Raw genomic sequence first — 21,904 nt, 5'->3', positions numbered from 1 at the left:
ACGAAACGCTTGAGTGCTGTCGGTGCTATTCGCTTTCCAGAATGGGGACCGCGTGATCCTCACTGTGCCTGGTTGGAGACACTACAAGATATGACTGCCAACCGATGTCAGTGGCGTTGTTGGTGTCAGTTTGTATGCAGATTGCCTGAGTGAATATATGGAGATGTAGTCACCTCGTAATGATTGTGGTAAGCTTGCACTAAGTCCCTTCCCTGTCCACCTTTATTATTTTCGCTACAATGAGGCTTTCAAATAAATCATGGCTGTACGGCAGTGAAGCATCAGTCTTGAACACAAATCTCATGCCGTTAATGATGATGATATGTTTAAAATATTCCTCGTATAAGCAGGAAAGTGGCAAAAACGCAGTGATAAGATTATTTTTGGCTGTCATATCGGTATTAAGAAATATGACCTGGTTTAAAAACGTTTACGGCAAGAATATATGCGGGCACTCACCAATCCTTCTGACTGAAAAATGCAAATGTTTTGAGATAAATGTATCTTTTTGCATGGGTTATTGGCTCAAACTAGTGATATGGAATTTTTGAAAATCAAACTAATTAGATAAACAATTCGTGGTGCTCCCTAACTCGTAGAATGGTTTCGAAAATCCTCATAGAAATTCATGCCTATCCCAGGTCTACTGTTTCCTATGTATGTAAATAGAATTTATCTACCAAAACTGTTAAAAAAAGTAAAAAGATCCATGAAAATGGAGGGAATCTTATTATATTCTTGGTTGGGTGTTCAAAAACCTTTTGATACTGAGCACTCAGATATTCTAGTGTATCTTTTGTGAGTTTTCGTTTGATGGTAAAATATTTTGGTTTCGTCCTTTCTGCCCACAGGGTCGAGGTTTGTTCGACACATGAGACAACTGAGCAATTTAACTAAGAGATAATAAGACGCTAATTTCAAAGTCTTACTATTCAAGCGACATTTCATATATGCATATATACATGTGGCAGATAGTACCAAAGTGACACTGGCACCCTCCATTCTTTAGTTGCAACGACGGTAATTTCCCTCTCTAACAAGGCGACAATGATCTCGCTTTGAACAGTAGTGAAGCTTTTGCAATCAGCTTGCTGAGAACAGTGGACAAATCACCAAATATATATATATAATGTTTACGGCGTTTGCAATATAAGGTGGTATATACTTATAAGTTAACATGAATGCATACAATAAAGAAGTTGGCCCAATGCGTGGTTAGTGTGAATACGGGAAGTACTCCAAATGACTCTGAAAACAGTAGTGTACCCGCATCTAATCGGTTCCCTTCGAAGACACGTCATTTATTGGGTAGCTGGTTAGTTCGCTACTTCCCAATTGCCTCTCTAGGTTAGCAACACCGAGTTCAGTTGGCACAGATGCCTACGAATCTCGACGGCAACAATGTTAGCGATGGTTATCTGGAGAAAGATGAAAGAAGCCATGCTCACACTTTTTGAAACCCTTAGCTCAAGGTTGCCTGCATGCCTAAGGAAAAGCACTTGCTCTCATCATGATCAGCAACTCTGATCGCTGATATCAGTAACAAACGTCAGGTGTGAGACTGGATAACGATGCCGAATAATTAAGAGCACGGGACTGATGGAGCTCTGGTTGATAGCGGAAACCTCGGAAATGGTGCATTCTCTTACAACCGTTGCCCTTGAAACAGTCGCCCTCTATTCCACCTAATCCGATCAAGCAAGCGGTTCGAGAAGAATGGAGTAAATGAAACGACTTCCTTATAAGATGGTACTTTAATTCACTCAGAAAAATTCATCATGAACGATGGACTGTACACTCTGCACAACTGTTCGGCTTGTTTCAATCAACACGGTCTCGCTGAAGACTACATATGGTTGGACGGAATGTCAACATCAGTTCACTGTTGATATCGGAAGTTCAACACTTTCATCGTGACAGAGCATCTCAGCCGAATGGATGCCATCCTTTATCTTCATATGAGATTGGGAGTCCATCTTGGCAATCATGACGAATGTACTCAAAAAATTTCTGAAATTCTGCAATACTATCGAAACAATAGAGTGTTTTGATGATGACTCCAATGTTCAAAAAGCACAGCAACCTCGTGCGAAAAACGTTGGAGCATCAGACTAGCGGTCAACATTTTCAGACTGATCTCGTGTGCAAACACCATAACCAGCGTGCTTGCAACGGATGACTGATCCCTCGTTCGCCAACGAGCAAATACTAAGATGCAAATGACCGATAAATGTGATGCGGCAAGACACGCCAAATACATGAAATAAGAATCCAGTGTTGTTTCTCCATGATTATTTTTCAGACTAAAGACCCCATTGTGCCAAATACTTTTCAGCTGAATCTTTATATGACACTAGCGTGAATCTACAATAAAAAAACGTAGGAAAACTTACCATCAGCCTTGGGAACGTGAAATTTGTTTATGTTTTCAATGACAGTATTTGAGAAGATTGCAATCCGGTGGAGTAACACCAATGCTTGAATCCAGTAGTCTTGAGTATTTGAATTTAACCTGAGGTCGCTGATGCGCAGAGTGTAAACTGGCCAATCAGGAAACGTTTGAATCAAGGTCGCATCCGGGAAATAGTCGAAAGTTATTCTGGGCCATATATCCTAAAGTTAATAGAATTTATGTGGAATAAATTTTTACGTGTCAACAATATGCGTACTCAAGCGAACTTGTACACAGCTAAACATCCAATTCTCTCCTGAAGCCAGGATTTCTGAATCAGTAATGCCAAAGGCAGATGCTATCGCTAGTGTCTGAAATATCTCATTCAACATTCATCCGAGAGATCGGACCCGACTAACTCAACAAAACCAAGGGAAGACATACGAATCACACTTCCATAAATCTACACCATCCCCGGTGTTGAATCTAACTTGACCTTATGATAATTCCCCCATTCATTTGCTTACTCCGCCTATGTACTTTTGATCTCGTTGTTTTGCTCATTCGTACCCGCCACTCCCCTTGCTGCAGAGGCCGTTCTTTCCGACACTTGTGTATTGACATGTGTGTCTGTGTGTGAATGTGCGCTGCCGACCCACTTACCCTCTTACTCATGTCCCGTTTGCTGAGTCTGCCTTGAACATGTGCGCTCATGTACCGTTTGCTGAGTCTGCCTTGACTTGTTTTGTCATGTGTTCCGTGTTATCGGGAGACCGTCATCGGAAGGAACGACCGCAACCCACGCTACTGAGCCATCATTCCGCTCGCTGTTGTTTGGTGTACGGACGTTGACACTGCACCGTGCCGGTCAGTGACAGACCTGTGAACTTGTTGACGCTAAGAAGGGGAACAATTGAGGTTTGTTGTACACATTTGCTTACCCTTGTGTAAATAGTACCGTAGAATTACGAACCCAATTCTTCCTTCTGATATTCGGGATTGTCGAACCTACGCGTCACTCAAAGTTCCGTATCGGGAACCCCAACACCCGGGATGCTTGCAAAATTGCTACAACAGCTCAATAAAGTGTTGACCTACAAACCATTCAGATAGATTGTGGACGGCAATGTGAAAATCAAAAAGAAATTTGGATACACTCATGACAGTCAGTGTCGTATACCAAGATTCACTACAGGCATTGGGCAACCTGGAAAAACGAGGGGGGAAGCTTTTCACCGGACAACTATCAAAAACATAAGCTCCACAACGTTCAAGTACCAGCACAGTGAAGAAAAAAATGACTTTAAATCTATAAAAACGTGGTACTCTAACGGAAAGTTCTAGGCAGCATGTTGATTTTGACCAAATCTATCAAGTATTAATGAAGTAGTCCTTTAGAAATTCTAAACCCGGAAGTACGCAAGACGCAAAATGACCGAAACTACAAGATGAAATAGGGAATCACTACCTTGACGTGTGTAGTAACAGGAATTACACAAATTCAAGAGGATATCTAACTCAACATCCAACTGGGGCTGTACAACTGTGTAGCTCACCGAGGTCAGGGAGGAATACTTATGATCTAGGAGCTATTACTGACCTGGATTTAAGCATTATATTATACGGATCCTTTAAAGTCATCTCTGCTGGGATCCTGCGGATTTGGTTAGTAACCCTCATCAACCCGTCTCGAACAAAAGATTTGGAACAGGAATATGGATTACAAATGATTCCAAACAAAAGTCTCAGAGTAATCAGGCTCAGATCAGCGACATTATCGAGGTGACAGCTTCAAACTGTAAGAAATGTTAGGCACAAATAAACAATATCTTAGACGAACGGAGACAAAAGACATGTGGAAGGGCATTATTGGGTAACGCGTAGCAATTGATGTAACTGTGATTTTACAAGGTGCGCTTACGCTTACCGGGTGAAGAATATTGCCACAAGCTCAGCATTCCCAAGAAAGGGCTTCAAGCTTCCTGGGCTACCTATGTATCTGCAAGCACACATCTTTTCGTAGACACATATCCTCCGTTTCGACGTCCTTTAGTTTTCCAAGACTGTTCTGACACAGTGAACGATGACGAACGCTCGGCTGCAGTAAACAGCCCACCTACACGCCCTGAACTACACGCTATTTATGTGGCATTCTGTTGTGGACTATCTCATGGACCAATCCCTTATGACAAAGGACACCGAAATATATTCTGATGTATTCGGAAAGATCGAAGGAGTTGAAAATGGTCATCATCGGATCGACTGGAATGGGCAACGGGCTGCAGACAAGAGTCGACCCAACTTGTTCCAGATTACCGTTCTGTTCTGATGGGCTTGAAATTTTTGTCGATGGGGCGGCTTATTGTTCCGATAGAGGTAGGGGATCAGAAGAATAAGACTTCAGTAAAACTAGGTTTGCACAACTTACCAGCAAATCTTCTGAATTTGGTGGCGGTTTGCTCGACAAGGAAAAGTTTATTTCTAAAATGGCATGTAATGGTTAGATATAATCTGGGCTGTATTGTGAACTTACCAAAACCGTTTTCTTCTGAGGATTCGGCATCTAACAGTTTGGAAACAAATGTAGGGATTAATTGGCCAAAAGGTCGACTTTTCCGACAGCTTAGGATAAAATTTGGTTTATTCTATAATCGGAATATATTACTTATAAAGTTGCTGAGTTTAAATAACTCGTTGTTTAGCAGGTAACTGTTGATTTGTTCACCGGGTTTGGCAATCATATTGCAGACCTTTCGTCACTAATCGGCGAGACCTGACCTGACTTGGAAGTCCTGGCAGCTGGACAAATCAGTTAAAAAACCAAGATAGTTACTAGTTCGTCGTTTGGAAAATTGAATAAGATCACTGCACCACTCAGGTATGGGCACATTCACCCGTTTAGACGAAAATTCCAACGTGCGCTCGCCTCGCATGTCTGATGTTGGGGTTTGAAACTTGATATGGCCAACGACAGTTGATGCGGTCTAATAAAAACGAAACTCTAGCCCAGTGTTTCTCCTCTTTGATGTGGACTCACCGGGATAGTAGCTTTAGAACATTGGGAGGACTGTTCAGACGATATTGATATATACGTGGACTCCAACTATTCCACTACAAGAAAGCGACCAAGGTGGACGGAAGGCCGATCGGTATTAACCCTCTTACCCACATAAAGCCCAAGAACACTACGCGGATTTCATCCTGATGGATTGTGATTGTGATGACTGGACCGACTGTATGGATCAGGTACTCAGGAAAACCGTACTGGTTACCATCTGTCTTACACATGTAGTAAGTTTATTGCACCACACCATGGATCCTTGGAGATTCATTCGATAAATGTATATGGTCTGCCAAATTATGTACAAAACGTTGGACAAAGTAACCGAATAAAAAATTTTGGCATGTACGTAGATATCTCCGGCTACCTGTCGTTTAGTTATTGCAATACACTGTAAGAATTTTCATCTATCGTTCCGTTGTTGAGAAGAAACATGCTATGTTTGCTGTGAACTTGAATGTGCCTTGAACTGACAACATTTTCGGTTTCATGTGCCCTAAAAATTAGGATTCGTGTCCTGCGTCATGCATCATACACGGTCGTACAAGGGCAATGCAGACCAGTCTCATATGATCCTTGTAGTTGAAATTTGTATATGGTCAGAGAAGTGTCGGTCTATCAATGACCAAGATGGCACGAATTAGCGAATGGCATCTACCGTGACTTTTCTGCCAGTTTGAACTTAGTTGCTGGCTGACCTTGAACTGGCAAACAATCAAAGACGAATAAGTATTTTACGAAACTGAATGGACCTGTCGCATGGAAAAACCGGTGTTAATTTTGCAACGACACCTTAAGAATCTTCAAAAAGCCCATCTGTTATCACCAGCTAGTTACAACGGGCGGTTCGTAGATTTGGACAGAAATTTCATTGATTCAGCTTACCTATTTTATGTGCTGATGGGAAAGCATACACGTCAGTGCCCATTTGAAGTTGCGATGGTTTCGGAACACCTCCGAGAGCATTTGTGGGGACATGCAGTTCTATTGCACATCCAAATATTTCCATTTCGGTTGCGACATAATACTGGAGTACGTCACAGTGAAGGTAGTTGAAAGATATTTTGTATTGCTAGGAGGAGGGATGACAAATCTTTGAAATAAATCAAGGTCTGAACAATAAATATAAGGGCATACAATTTTTCAGCAGTGTATTCAGTATATGATTGAAAAACAAATCTGCAAAACTTTGGGGAGCCCATAAAGTGACAAAGATGTGCATCAAGGCTGTAATAGTTATCCATAAAGGGGATTGTTTTTTAGCGGCGTACTCTTCACAACCAAATGGACGTTCTTGCCGAAAACAAAACAGTGAAAAACGCGCACACTAGACTCAGCGACAAATTATATCGCAAGGATATGAAATCTGGCGGTATCCACTATCGTCTGTATTACTTGACCCAAAGGTATGCAGTGATAGGATTGCATAAAGTTTTGAACAGAAATTTAGCCCGTCATCGACCAGTGGGCCGTGGGCCCGGCGCTCCAAATTACACATAATAGTTTAATGCAATAACGCAGGTCATGCAACAGCTTATTTCTACTCGACTTCCAAGCCAGTTTACGGCACCATATTTTAGTACCTGTTGACAAAAATTGTGGTTTCATTGAATATTTTGCTGTATATTTTGTTCAGCAGACCTGGCCGTAGGAAAAAGCGGCTCTTTCGAAGGAGTTGTATCCTAAGACTCATAAATTATCAGGCGCTCTGCTCGAATATCGAATTGTCTACAAACTGCAACATTTTCATAAAATGGTGCAACATTTGATCATAAATTAGTGTATGCAAAGTTTTGATCTTGGAACTTTTGATTCACTTCCTGGAGGTAGTTAATGAGTGTTGGCAGGAAGCAAGGCACTACTCGGTTCGACAAGAATGTATCCCACCTCAGGATGATTGTGCCGCTAAGAGACCTGTATTCTCCGTAGGCTGTATGAGGTCATGGCGACTGCTGATCACAGCTATACGGTTCTTGCCTAAACAGCTTTCTTTGATGCAATGTAGTGAACAAATCGAACACCGGTAAAAACCGGAAGACTGTATTGGGAACCACGTAGGCGCGCTTCACACCCAAGTCACTCTACTCCTCGAACATCTCTTCTGCAGGCACAAGGAAAAGGAAACTGAATTACTTCAAGCCGTTGCCTATAGACCTGCTCAAAGGCCAATAGTCAGACGTTTGGGACAACCAAACGCAAACATTTCTTAGAGGACTGAGACAGTGTATATATATATATATATATATTCTAACGGATTAATAACGGTTCTAGCCGCAACATTTACGTCGAATGTGGTGGTCTATTGGATTTTGGTTTACGGATCACGTGTATGAACAAAATAGCCTAGCCAACATCAAGCCACAAGTAATTCAACGGAAGAATCACTCGTATAATGAGTGAACCGTCTAGGTGACAATTCGTCCCTCAAAAGGTCGGTCAAAATGATCACCCGATCTGGATCCGTTGATTTGCTCAAGAAGCGCGATTTAGTTAGGGACTGGCCAGCGGCCAAACGCCTTAGCCTGTTGGAATCTCTCGGAAGAGAGATGTACTACTCATAAGGTTGCTGAAAATCCGTCGACAGCCCATGACCGGTTTCGCCCTTTTTGGGGCTTATCAAGTAGGCGCAGTCCCCGGGTTTCCATCATTACAAAGATATACATGTATTGCGATATCTCGAATATCGTAGCGACTGAAACTTGAGGCGGCCTGGTGCATGCAGCACACTCACTTGCCTGAGAACATAATGAAGAAACGAGAGATTCAGCTTGATGAGGCCCAAAGTGGGCGAAACCGGTCGTGGGCTGTCGATGGATTTTCAGCAACCTTATGAGTAGTATATTACAAAGATATAGATGACATTTTCTACAAGGAACACACTACCTGTAAGGTTTTTTAATATCTTCGACAGCCCACGGAGTGGTGCCAACCTTCTTGAGGTTCATCAGGTAGACGTAGTTCCCTAGTTTTTCGTCGAACTCATGCTCCAGTCAAATCTGAAATTACCCTGTTGCAGCCGTCTGAAAGTGTATGCTGGTTTTTATGCGCAAAGTGCACAAAAGTGAACTTGTGGTAAACTAAACATCAAAATTCACATAAATTGAAATAATAAACTGGCCAATCACAGATCTCCTGTCCAAAAGCGAATGAGTTAAATGAAAGCAAAACCAACCTGTTTACTTACATTGGGACAGCAGTACTGCTGGATGACTGCATGAGTTGTTCCATGATACAATGCGGTTTGAATACCCTCCGACATTTCAATTATCGCGCGATATTTAATGGCTGAACGCATATACATGCGTGGAATCACGTGGAAGAAGACACAGTATTAGTAAAGCTATGCTCTGCTGAACGGTGAAAATGCACACGAAATTATCCACGAAAGCGGAAGACAGAATGTTCACATTCAGATTGTTTGTGACAAGAGTAAGGGAGAAGTTTCGGCCAGCATAGCCTGCGTAGTTTTAGCTAATGTTTGCTTTAGCAAACTTCGTCATAGCTGAGCCGGATATAACTGGAAAACGCTATGATGCTTTCGTACGTAGAAACAATCGCGTTCAAGAAAAAACAATAGAAATTGGGAGAGTAAGTGAGTATCTTTGATACGCTGAGGTCTATTGCTTGCATTTTGTACTACACAACCCATTTCCGTAGGGCTAAAACCGCAGCCCAAATATTGCTGGTGAACCGAGAAATTGGGAGAGTAGTGAGTATCTTTAATACGCTGAGGTCTATTGCCTGCATTTTGTACTACACAACCCGTTTCCGTAGGACTGAAACCGCAGCCCAAATATTGCTGGTGAACCAGTGCTAAAGCCAATTTGGAGCTAGACTACCTGAGATTGTGCACTCCGTGACTGTGTTCCAGTCAGCAGACCACACTGCATACACAGAGGGCGAAACACCGGGAGAACCACTTAACTGACGAATAACACGTGATTGGCTCTGTACCATTTATTTTTTTCAACAGAACCCACTTTGGCGAACAATGCACAAACTGTGAGTCACTGTGTCAGCAAATGTAAACTATGCTCAAGGCACCATATTTGGGACACTGCGATAACTTCGTCCGAACAGCAAACATGTGTAGTGAAGAACTGTTTACAAACAGCTTGTCCGCTTGGATTTGTTCAACGCCTCTCTCACCCTGCGACATTTTAAAAAAATTCTCTCTTTACACTACACGTGAGAGTACTGGATGAGACAGACTGACGTTTTCCGATGAATGATATTCTTCACTGAAATCCACACATTTGTTTTATGTCCACTATAACCAAAACCACATTTTCCAAAAAATGTTTCCTCTCCCTTGAGGCAAAATGCCCATGGGCGAGATACCAACTACGAAAGTCACCTTTGCGTTGAGCCAGTCATCAAGTGTCTCTTACCCCGCCGATTTTGTAACGCGAAGCCCAGTTTATGAAAGTTTAATCAGTCAAACACTCTGCGCTGGTTTCTTTGGAGAGGGAATACACACAGTTTATGGCATTGTATCAGGAATGAAAAGGTTGAATTCTGAACTCATGCATCGGTGTGATCAGGTTATCGCTGAGAATGTACAATGCATCCGAACGGGGAATATCCGCGCTTACGGCCTGTACTCGTACAACAGCAGAAGAATCTCGGTGCAACAAACCGAAAGTTAGGTAGTCTCATTACAAAACAGTTAGAATTTTAAAGCAACTCTTACACGCCTTTCAGGATAGAAGCTGTTAGACACGAAATCGGACAATTCATAGGCACCGCGTTTTTGGAAATCGAGCATTCTTGAGAGTCTCCTTGAACTCTCTGGACGTCCTTCGAAGAGTACACATTTATAATCGAAAAATGCAAGGCAGTTCCGTACATCTCACAATAACCTCCACGTTCCGCCAGATACGAAGACGAACCCTTAGTACCGGACAATAAACTAAAGCGTGCTTAATCTGTAGTATACACCATTAAGTCGCAACCTAGTCTCCTTGAGACTGGGCAGGACTCCTAACTGGTAATGCAACAAAAGTGCGCTTCTGTGGGACGTTCACGTATTGTTTTAGCAAGCAAATCATGTTAAGACACACAGTGAAGTTTTGGTACCCCAAATTGATGCAGAATAAGAAGCGTTTAAAAAATGATCTATGAAGAACCGATGAAATCCAGGTTAATTAGAAATCCGTCTGCTATCATTTCTTTTGCTGGTTTACGTGGCTCGTCACCATTTAAATCGTAGATAGTGATCAGGCTTGAGATGCTTTTTAGCCTCTCGGTATGCATAAAAAACATATAAACAAATCACTCACCTTTCACCCGTGGGAAAACAGCCATATACAGGTAGATTTGCCGGGTTGAAAATAGGTTTGTCATGTCCCAGAGGAAACGGATAACTTTATACCAATAAGGACCTTGGGAGTCATATTCTGATGCACGATAAATCTGTGCTGCGAACCACTCTGTGGGCATGTGTCCTTCGTCGATCTTTCTACCAGCCGGGTGAATATTTATTCCATTTTGTATCTAAAAAGGTATGGATAATTTTCGAACCAAACGATGTTATTTGCCGTAGGCTGCAAAATTTCAAGTGGAATTTGTCCAAGGCGTCACCGATTAACTCGGCTCAAGCGACCTCTAGGTTTTCGACGAGTTGTCATTTCTTCTTTTTATTGGTTTCTTCCACCAACTAGATCTGATTCAGTCAAGAAAAAATCTTTATCCGTCCCACATACACGTATGCATACATGGCACGATTTTTCTACCACTAAACTCATGGCTGGTAGTACGGCCTACTGACTATCATCGAATTGTGAGTTTGTACGCTGCATCGTCTTTCCGATGTCACCGTGTATTCCTTGTATGTGGATCTAAGTGCCTCTTAGGTCCGTGAACACGACTCACCGGAGTAACATACCGGTGTGTGGTGTGCCCAATTTCAGCCCCAAAAACGATGATGATCAATCCCTGGAATCGAAGAACTGGATGCGTTTTGTCAGTTACTAATGACCTCATGCGTCTGGCGAGTACGGATATGCAATTTATTGGATAGAGCAGAGTATGTACTGGTAATGACCTGATTTAAAGACTGGCTTGGCATGAGCATCGGACGACATTTTCATACCTCTTCCAGTAAACGATCGACACGAGCTCTGCAAACACGGGCTAGTATAAGTTAGGGCGAACTCGTGGAAATCACATTTGTATACGCAATTTGTGGCGAAAGCTCTCGTGAACCAAAGCACCATTCCAGGCTGGCAAGTGCCTGGAAAGCCAACAAATTTGATGATCAGATTCCTTTTGCCGATCAAAACTGTAGACCACGTTTTTAATGTTTGTCAGTTCGTTAATCCTGTGGCCAACTGAAACAAGCCATCAATGTACACCACAACTAATCACGTCAGAGTGAGTTTGTGTCTGGCCTAACGCAGCACCACCATTATTCATCTGTCCTTGTCTAGACTGCCATCTAACTGTTCGTTTGTTGGGCAAGGTACACATTGGTTCTTATAAAAAAGCGTCTAATGGGAGAATTCGAAATTTGGAAATATCTAACTGGACGGCAGCACCCGAATGAATCTACAGAAAAGGTTAGGGCATTTGGTGCAAAAGTGTTCAGTTGGTCGCCTCAAGCAACAAGTAGGCCGAAGCGCGTGCCGTTTAAGGATATGGGACGGACAAGATCCCTTGTATTAAAATGTCATAATGTCACCTTGAACGGGACTAGATGCTCGTTATTTGCGGAAAATTATCCGTTACTGCTCTAGGCACACTGTGTTACAGGACATGAAGGTAAACAACATGATAAGTGTGAAACTACTGCTCTGGATACTCCGGAATCCATGGATGATGTGCGCTTATTGGCCGCACTCTGCTGCCCCAAATCTCAGCTCGTTTCCATGCAGAAAATTGGCACAGAAAACCTGACGATTTTTGACTAGGAAAAGTAGATTGGGGCTCTTAAATATCGCAGCATCTTCAGAAATGACGCAGACGTCTTTGGTGCCAAATAATACTCGGTCTGCCCAAGAATGTTTGCATCTTTTTAATACGTGATCTAAGGGGTTTAGCGTGAAAGTTACCGACGATTCCAGCTAACTCTGAGGGCTCATAAAGGCACCTAGCCTGGAATTACGGATTGCCAGAGGTTATCTGATGATTCATCTGAATATCGATGTGTCGTTTACTGAAGGAACAGGGTTTACATTCGAATCAGATGTGTTTCTGCAGACCTCCAATCTCCGTCTTCATGAAACCTAAACACTTGTTGGTTTGTACGAAAATCACACAAGGCTTTCTGGAATAGGCGGAATTCGTGACTTTCCACATTGTCCTTTAGCCCAAGAGTGGGAGACATTCAAGCATGTTGCTTAAACAAGCCCAGGTGTTATTTGAATGGCCGTGAGGTGAATGCTTTTCCAATTTTACCCTAAAGTATTGGCAAATACTTACAAAATAATGCAACCAGTGGCGGGTGAACGGTCCAGGGATGCCAAATTGTATCTCTGTAAACACGGACGGCAGTGGAGTTAGGTTACGCTCCAACACTAATATAAAACAATCGATGACTTGCAATGAACAGTTCAGTTTATAATGTTTGATAAGTGACAAGAGAAACGACCGTGTGTGCAGTTGAGGGTTCCCTCACAAAGATACTTTAAATTGTTACCTAGTAGTGCATTCTTCTGCATATTAGTACCAGCAATTTGTACAACTTAATTCCCTAATAGTAAACGCATGATCCATTTAGGTCTATACCATTCTTCAGTTTATAGAGCCCGTATCCGGGATAAATTGTTGTGTACACCGCCTTTCTATCTTGATTCTGTGGCAAAGTAGTAACCCATTTTATGCCTGAAAGACCAGTTTAGCGCCAGCTCCCTCAGCACAATATCCAACTAACAAAATTGCGCGTAATGCATTGAAAGCCAGAAATAAGCCAGAAAAGTAGGTAGGGTCTTGTTTACTGTTTACAGATTGCCAGCATTATAGGAGTCTGAACACTTCTGGACGTACCACCGGGATCTGGAATTGTATCCACATTTTTGCTGGATCATATCTTTCCCCGACGCTGGACAGACCAGTTGCCCGACTACTTCGTAAGAATACAAATCGCAGGGAAGTTGTCTCTTCATGACAAACCAATCCGTTCTTCGTATCCTGAACAACCGCTAGGGAGTAAACATAGCATCGCACAGAGTATGCGGCTCCTGTTCACTGCCTGGCAGGGGGTGCTTATAGGGAAACCAAACTGAGTGAGTGAAAAGCCCGCGAAGTCTAGTTGGAGTAGCAGTTCACAGGTTTATCGGACAGATTGTCTTCAAACTGCCCCACAGATCATCGGGGTGTACACTGCTGATGGTTCTCAGTAGAAGTAAAACATATGCAAGGTGCGCCTTGACTTTCGTGCATAGATCACCTTCACTTACAGAACAAAACCCTGAGGAGAGCCGCCAGCCGGGGTTCTCTTTGTGCATCTGCTGCTTTTTCAACATCTGTCGCTGATTCCCTTCGGATCCACTGGGAACTTTTAAAGCCAAATTCATGTAGGAAACACCAATTTGCTCATACTTTCCCACCATATGCATTTGTCACCCCATACCAAGCTCGTCTCGTCACATTTTCTGAAGTTATTTCGGAAAAATTTCAGAAGACTCCCTTTGCTGCTATGTACGCCAAACTTATTTAAAATCTGTCTATGTATTGATGTATGCCACTCGATGCATAATTGTTTTTGGCGATTCATACCTTCACAGAATGAGCTCACTGGTCATCCACAGCTTTTTGTTAGAGGTTTGAGCATCAGAACCGGTGATTATATCGTTGGACCATTCATTGGCGGAAAAAGATCACCATGTATTAGCCCCTATATTCTAACCTAAAGTAATGCCCTCTCTCAGGTAACTCATATGAAAACATGTTAAAAAGATTTTTTTTTCATAATCACACCACTGAGAGATTCCATATTTCCCAAAGTGAATGGGTTAGTGCCGCGTGAAAGAACCAATTTGAGGTCGCCTGTCAAAGATGCTACCTCCGGACAAGTTCTTACAAAGTGGTTCTTCAACAACAAATTTTGTTCCAAGGCTTTTCAATTTCTGTTCGAATTATACATCTCAGAAAGTTATTAATGTACGCTATTTGCATCGAAGCGTGCACCCGTGTTGAAGGACAGTCATGATTCCGTAGAGGTTTTGTAAGACTTGCAGACTTTCGGTAATTCCGCCAATGAAATCTGTACGACAAATCAAGTTACCTTAGACGAGCATTCTTTGAAAAACATTTTGAGAAACTATATAGTTTTAGTAGCACACCAGAGCACACGCCAGTCAGAAATCGATCAAATCACATCCTTGACTCAACAGTGAGTTTGGGCCAGTTGTTTGTAAATCAGATATTGCATCGTGATCGAATCCCAGCATTTTATTAGCCTGACCTAGCACTAGTTAAATAACGAGGAGTTGTGTGGTTTATTCATTTTCCTGTACAAAAGACCGCATAATTAGATTCCTGCATGATTCGTTGGGTGTTCACAAAAAATTTGTCAGGCAGACAAATGTTCTGTGGTATACCGTAAAACTGGACCCCATTTCACGAACTGCACTGAGGTCTGGGTAGTATTGTTTAGCTCGTCAGTAGTGTATGGGGTGACTGGAAACTTTTTAGCAGAGAATATGCCTTATAAGTGAAGTGGATTGGCGTTTGTACTGTGCAGCTGTTTCATTGAGAATCACTAGCGGTGCGCGTCTCGCGAAACCCCGGAAACTTTCAAGTCCGGCCAATATTGTGGACAGTTTATCCACATATAAGTCTGAGGAGCCACAATGAGTACACAAAAGTTAAGAAAATAAATAAAAACTCTGAAGGCGGCGGCTTACCAGCATGCATAATCTCTTTTGCTAGTTTGTAACAGAGCGGAAAGATTGTTTATCTGTTAGCTGTCAATAAGACTGTGTTGTCAATCAAAATGATAGTGTGATACGCACATAATGATGTGAGGTAGCTGTTAACTATTGACCAACAAGTATCTGGATAATTATACAATTTTACGGGATTTTTGTGTACCGCAAGGTCTCCGTGGCAGCCCAGTTACGATAAGTTTATTCCAAACCTCAGTGCAACAGCGGAACAGACTGTGGGCAATGCCTCATCGCCAGGTTCGGGCATGTTAAAAAATAAGAAAACGGAACAAACGTGGCCACAAGCAGGTTGACCACAAGACAGTACTGAACCAACCACTCGATCCAAACCTGACCTCTGTATTCAGGAAAAGTTGGGTGATATTCTTAGCCTATGTCATCCCATAGTTTCACATGAACAACAATTTAGCCCATATATTTGAAGACACCAGATGAAATGCATTCATCGCGCGTAAATGGAAGTAATAGCATGCAGAATTTCAAATGATAAACGTTTGTCCGTAAGACCTCTGCTCCCATTTCGTCACGCAATAACTCGTGGTTATCCCATTCGGTAATCTTTGCCTTCTAGACAGCACTTTTGGTTCCAGTTCAGGTCGCAATTTTCGGATGGTTGCCCCGTAAATTTGGAACTTCGGCCTACCTCATTTTAAATGACGCCTGCATTTCATTCCGTCAAAGGCCTTTATTAAACAAAATGCGTATTTTGGAAATTGTCTCATATGAGGCACTTGTTTTCTCTCGATTTTAAAACCAAACTACTGTTTTATGTCGTTCCACAGGTACCTTGATAGTCTGTCTGCTGTTTATTTTGGCTTGTATGCTGGTGGTTAACATTTTCTCTCCGTGGATACTCGTGAAAATCTATTTCCTTTGCTCTATTGGCCAGAGTTATGCGTACAGTAGCTCACTTCACATGTGAAGTCTATCAGTTTGTGATAAAAACAAGCACAAAAGCCGCAGCGTGGCTTTGGCACATCAGTGATTCGAATTCATCAGAATATCACGTGTCGCGCACAGCTCTTGATCTGATATCGACTGAACTGACCGAGTGGCTGTCATAGCGCTTTGCACTCCTTGTCAGCCATCAGTAGTCTTTTAGGAGTTCTGTAGGAACCACCATTAATTTGGTGGTAGTAGTTTGATGGTGCCGAAAAATGTTGCACATAAAGACATTACAACAGCACCGCTGTTGTGTAATTGGAAATCAACAAAACGACAAATGGTGATCAAAATGCAATGGACATGTGAAATGTTTTGACAAAAAATGTCCACCTACAAGGTGAACTCCATTTAAGGGTTCGATTGGTGCTAATCTCTATAATCAGGGTCTCGCTATGCAGTTGTGAAACAATGTACTTCAATCTTCGGCCGTAGTTGGACGTGCGAGGCAAACGTCTCATCTCTGATAATACAGAACTATGTATACGATACTATGACTCCTCATTTGCCTTAAGACATGGCCCAACTATAGTCAGTCATACTATGAGGACTTGGGTGGTCAAACGTTGGCAGATATTCGGGATCGAATAGAGCTTACCTGTTTGAGCGGTAATCTGGTTGCGTCCGGCAATAACCGCAAATGTCAAATGACGATGCGCAGACAAAGTGTCTTGTAGCCTCTGTGTACCATCAACACTAAATTGCGCATAATCAATCAATACTTCCAACACACAGCCCATTGTATTTGCAGCTCGATGAAGGACAAAATCCTTTAGGGCGCAGGAATGAAATTCACGCGCCTGTAAAATAAACAGGAAGTGAGTTGGTTATATAATTGGCTTTTCATTCGGTGCCACAGTTGACTGTCAAACTAATCAGATTACAGCCTATCCGAATGTACTGGTTTATTTCCAAATTACAACGTGTGGTGGGAGGAAAAACCCATTGGTAAAAAATCAGTAGGTTCCCCGATAGCTTAGAGTAGCAAAATAATAGGCGTGTAGGAAACTGTTAGATTTACTGTCCCGCAGTTTGTTAGTTTGTTGAGAGATTCGATACAAGCCAGCACAGGGAATCTGCATTCGTTTTTTATTTCACATAGGAATTTTTTCTTGATGCGGCAACCTGCTGACGCCTCAACTTATCTTTAGTTCACGTCGATGAAACTTAAACCACAGGGATATCGAAGTGGAGGCCGAAAATCAGTTTTTGTCACGTTTTCTGCAGTAACTTTTCTTGAAATGGAGGTATGTTTGGATTTTTAATCACTTTTTGGGTAAAATCTGTCAATAAGACGGCAAACCATCAATGAAGAGCACTGAATTTGCTACCGATTAGGAAGATCAACATCATAACCATGAAGCTGTCCAACACGTTGGTGGTATGTATTTTCATGGGTAATCGTTCTCAAATTAGTTAGATTCTAGCGGATTATGTGACATCAGGGTCTCGTGCTTTCGCGGTGTAAGTGGACTACCATACTTCTGCTAAGGTATAGGCAAACTACACTACTCATGAGGTTGCCAAAAACTCCGCGATATCTGGAATATAGTGCCACTTGAACCATGAGGCTGCCTGGTTCAACACATTCAGTCGTTTAAGAATATCATAAACGAAAGATTCAGGTGTGCTCAAGGTGAGTTCCCATCAAGAGCAAATCGGTATGTATTTATCGAACTCTATCATAATAGTTGTGTCATGATTTTATTCGTGCATCTTTTATTACTTCTCCGCTTTGTCGGAAAGACCTAGTGCGTTATTTATTAGTTTATGCTGGTACACAACGACCTCAGAATAAGTTAGACTATTAGCCAACGAACTGCTTGCATCAGGGAAGTGTCGCTAAGGTTATAAAGCAGCTATTCTCTAGAGCCCAAGGACATAAGTTTGAACTCGCTGTCATCAATTTGCGTCTTTAAGCACTCCACCGCTCCATAATGCCGAATCCAGGAAAATATCGCAGTCATACACCCCGACGACATCTAATTTATGCATATAGATGGAACCATACATCGCTGGATCACAATCGTTGTTCTTATTAGAAACCAAATGGCTGTACCAGGTTTCGGATAACCAATCCAGGAGAAAGTATACTCCTAATAAATTTCCACCATTTAGCACGAAAGGTCAGGCATTGACTCCCAACGAAAGGTGATAAGCTTTTTGCGTTTTTGCAGTGCATGCAAAGGTAACAGAGTGAAGCCAAAGAGCTGATGCGCCGAAAAGTTAAAAGAATAGTTGGTTTACCCGACAAAGTTGCTACACACAGGTTACGATTTACAATCACCTACAACATATAAAACGAAGTGGTATTACCATTGGCAGTTTCTAGTGTAAAACCTGGCTCAAGCGCAAGTTTATCGTTCGACGAGACTTTGATGTTTCAGCACGCTGAAATCGGGTTGCGTTTAGCAAAATGTACAGCGCGGAAGTACTTTGGGCCTCATAATGTTTAACAGTGATGAATCTCCAGAAAAAATTCATTGAACAGTTGCACTTCATGACAAGTAAAGACGGCTTTGAGGTCAGAGGAAAAATTGGGAAGTGAATTAGTTCCTAAACCTTGTAACCATTTACCAATTGAAGGTTAAAAATATAAGGTGGAAACATCTCGCAAAGGTTACCCATTCCATGGAGCCTTATCCGAGGACAAGAATACCGGCAATAAATAAAAATACGAAGATACTTGCTGTGAAGTAAGAACGTGGGCAACACAAGTAGTCTCCTCTGTGTAAAACGTAAGAAAGTGTTGGGAACGGATCCGTGCATCACACATGGGGAAATTAAGGTTGTGGAACCAGTGAGCTGCAATCAAAATACGGTTTGCTTGAAAGAAGCTATTTAATCATGCACGATATTGACGATAATATGGTTAAGGCAGCTCAAAACTCAGTTCTCATGGGTTGATGACAAAAGTGAATTTGTGATCTGACAACAGTCGTCTGTACACCTGAAGTACTGAGCTGCTCAAAAAATGGCAACGTCATGTTCAGGGTATGAGTAACTAAGTTGTGCCACTTTTCATCGTTTTTAGGATCCGCCCTCTAAAAGAATACTTCGGCGGGTGAGAGGTACACACTGTGGAACAATAATAAATAAAGTATCTTTTAGACCATTTTGAGAAGTCAGAATTCCAACCCTTGGACACAGAAAAAATCATCGAGGAAAGGGAAAAATACGGCAACACGTTTTGAAAAAAACAATCAAGGACAGCACACAACCTTAATTCCTCAGATAAAATGATCGTCGAATGGATGGGAGAGGAAAGAAATGCTGGGAAAATGCACAAGAGACAACAAGCCTCTAGAAGAGAACACACTAGTGAGAAGTGTTTCCAACGAGTCGCGGCTGGAGGTTTTGGATTTCATACCATCGTTATTTCCTAGCTTGTCTTTACCTGTCGATAGCTTGGATGTCCAGTCTCACTTCGCCGGACACACTTTCGCACACAGTTTGGTTTTAGCCGGAGGCTTAAGTAAATCCATTTGACCTTGTTGTCTATGACATTTTTTGAATCAGTCCCAAGTGGGGTTGTGGGTTGTCGAAGCACTGTGCTTCTCGGTTGTATAGCATGGATGGACTTTGCATACACAACAAACTCTCTATTACTGACTGAGCGTGGTGTTAGTGTTGAGTCAGTTTCCGAGCTGCGTTTTTGCTGATTTTCCGATGCTTGGTAGACTGTTTCTTGAATGATGATCCGGCGAAGGTTGAACAGGGAGACGTGAAGCATTTTTACACGTGTCACCGAAAGACATTGTAATGTCTTCAAATATACATACATGTATATTCAGATAAATTAAAAACAGGGTTCTGCTTTACTTGTGAGTCGCCAACAGAATACGGGCAGTTTCGAAAAAATTCTGTAAAGAACGAAGTTATGGAATGAATGAAACTCCGAGACTTGTTACTGTGATGATGATCAGGTCGTCAGGAAGATCTGTTTCGCATGTTGCTACATCAGTTGAATCAACACATGTTAACGGATTTCACTGGATACACGCACTTTGTCCTACTTAGAAGACGTACATTATAGTCAGTTACTTGCAGTAAGTTCAAATGCAAAATGATGGTTTATCTCAACTGTCTTGTTTCCCAATGAAAGGACACCATGTGAACCTAATGGCTTAGCTGTTAGAAGGATCTATGATAAACCGATACCTCAGGACGTAGTGTCTTGCTCATTCTACTTGTATTTTATCTACTAAAATATGGATTTACTTCATCTACATTTGATTTGTATAAACGAGCAGCGAAAGTCTTTCAAATTATCTTAGTGGTTCATCCTTGGGAAAGCGGCGCAAAATTTCCACTACTTGAATCTCAGTCTGCGATTGTACGCGTGTTCCGACCTAAGCAGAGCTGGCTTGAAGTCAGCAACATCAGACAACCATTTATTCACTGTCAATTCACGCCAAACGTTTCAAAAATAAGCAAACAGGATCAGTCCGGGTAACGTGAAATTCTAAAGGCTGTCTGTTTCGGTATTTCCTCTTTCGGGTGGAATCCAGTTCGGGACCCCATCAGTGCTATCCTGCTAACTACTCCGTTTGATCCACAAAGCCACCCCGTCACTCTCTGGGTATTAAAAATTATCCCTAGTTGGTAAGTCTCCTGCGTTTACTCGATCACTTTGTCCGGTCTTTGTGATAACTCAATCAACAGCAACTTGGAGAGCAACAAAAACGCTTGTGGCAGATACACGGCGGGTATGATGACAAACTGGTTGAAAACGAGCATACTGCAGAAGTCGACACTTTAAACAAATTTTGATCGGCCATCCTTCCGTCTAAATGCCCTTGTTCCGTCACGAATGACTTACCAGTTGCGGCCTTAAGTTCGAAGATATCCAAGTGGGACTTATATGTTGAAATATTTGATGCTTACTTAATCAAATTACAATTTAAATGAAAAAGTTGTTTTGATCACCAGTAGTCATCTATAAATATCACGATTACCCTGTAGCAACACTTCTTTTCCACATCCTTCATGCTCGAAATTGTCATCTCGTATGGAGAGAAACCAAGACCTTCCGAACGAACTCCAATTATTTGGTACACTGAAAACAAGAGACAGAAAAACAGTTCAAACGTATTTTGTTATGTTGCGCAGGCAAACTCTGTCTGCCCACCTCCACAATATTTGATGCGCATTTATGTTTAACAAAAAGACACTGGAGGATCCATTTAACAATTTCACGAAATTTAGAGTACCACAAGGCAACGATGCACGAAACGGTAACCGAATTCTCATCATCAACTCTGAACAACTGAAAAATTTAAGCTGTTGATTATTTTGACAGACGATCGTGGTCTTACAAAATTTTCGGCTAAAACACATTGTGTATAAGCTCCCTATTGTGATGATGGATGAACTAAAGTTTACGAGAACTACCTAACTTTCATACTCAAGGTAGGTAGCCCCAAATTAAACATGTCCCAATTGCACTCTGTCTCATCCACTCGAATGGATCTGCAAGTCAGGTTTGTCCACTTTTAGTAGCCCAGGTTGTGTATTTGACAGAAGAGCTTTCACGTGAGCTCAACCATACTAAAAAGAAATCAAGCTCTAGTTACTGCTCCAAATGAATTGTAAAAGGTCCAAGACGATCGGACAGTT

General features: G+C 42.0%; 3 protein-coding genes across 3 annotated transcripts in view; 1 reads left to right on the top strand and 2 right to left on the bottom strand.

The window, feature by feature from the left end:
* T265_01785 (hypothetical protein) overlaps positions 1-153 on the top strand; it is a gene marked incomplete at both ends in the record, with an annotated part of 5,276 nt that extends 5,123 nt beyond the window's left edge. Inside the window, one exon of the mRNA XM_009165875.1 lies at positions 41-153. Coding sequence (XP_009164139.1) covers positions 41-153 — 113 coding nt within the window. The remainder of the gene's footprint in view (positions 1-40) is intronic.
* Positions 154-3,207: 3,054 nt separating this feature from the next.
* Positions 3,208-8,754, bottom strand: T265_01784 (hypothetical protein; the record flags this gene model as incomplete). The annotated part of the gene is made up of 6 exons (XM_009165874.1): positions 3,208-3,334; positions 3,405-3,460; positions 4,821-4,873; positions 4,926-4,955; positions 6,339-6,525; positions 8,638-8,754. 6 exons carry the CDS (start codon positions 8,752-8,754, stop codon positions 3,208-3,210), a joined length of 570 nt encoding a protein of 189 aa, XP_009164138.1.
* A 10-nt stretch (positions 8,755-8,764) lies between these two features.
* Positions 8,765-21,344, bottom strand: T265_12866 (hypothetical protein; the record flags this gene model as incomplete). The annotated part of the gene is made up of 5 exons (XM_009165901.1): positions 8,765-8,803; positions 10,736-10,949; positions 12,876-12,928; positions 16,884-17,085; positions 21,244-21,344. Coding segments are annotated over 5 exons (555 nt in total), but the record flags the coding sequence as incomplete, so codon positions are not given.
* Positions 21,345-21,904: the final 560 nt, after the last annotated feature.

This window comes from Opisthorchis viverrini (genome assembly GCF_000715545.1).
Source record: "Opisthorchis viverrini unplaced genomic scaffold opera_v5_19, whole genome shotgun sequence".
Taxonomy (NCBI): Eukaryota; Metazoa; Platyhelminthes; class Trematoda; order Opisthorchiida; family Opisthorchiidae; genus Opisthorchis; species Opisthorchis viverrini.
The sequence above is the reverse complement of the archived record's forward strand: the minus strand, read 5'-3'. Positions and strand labels throughout refer to the sequence as shown.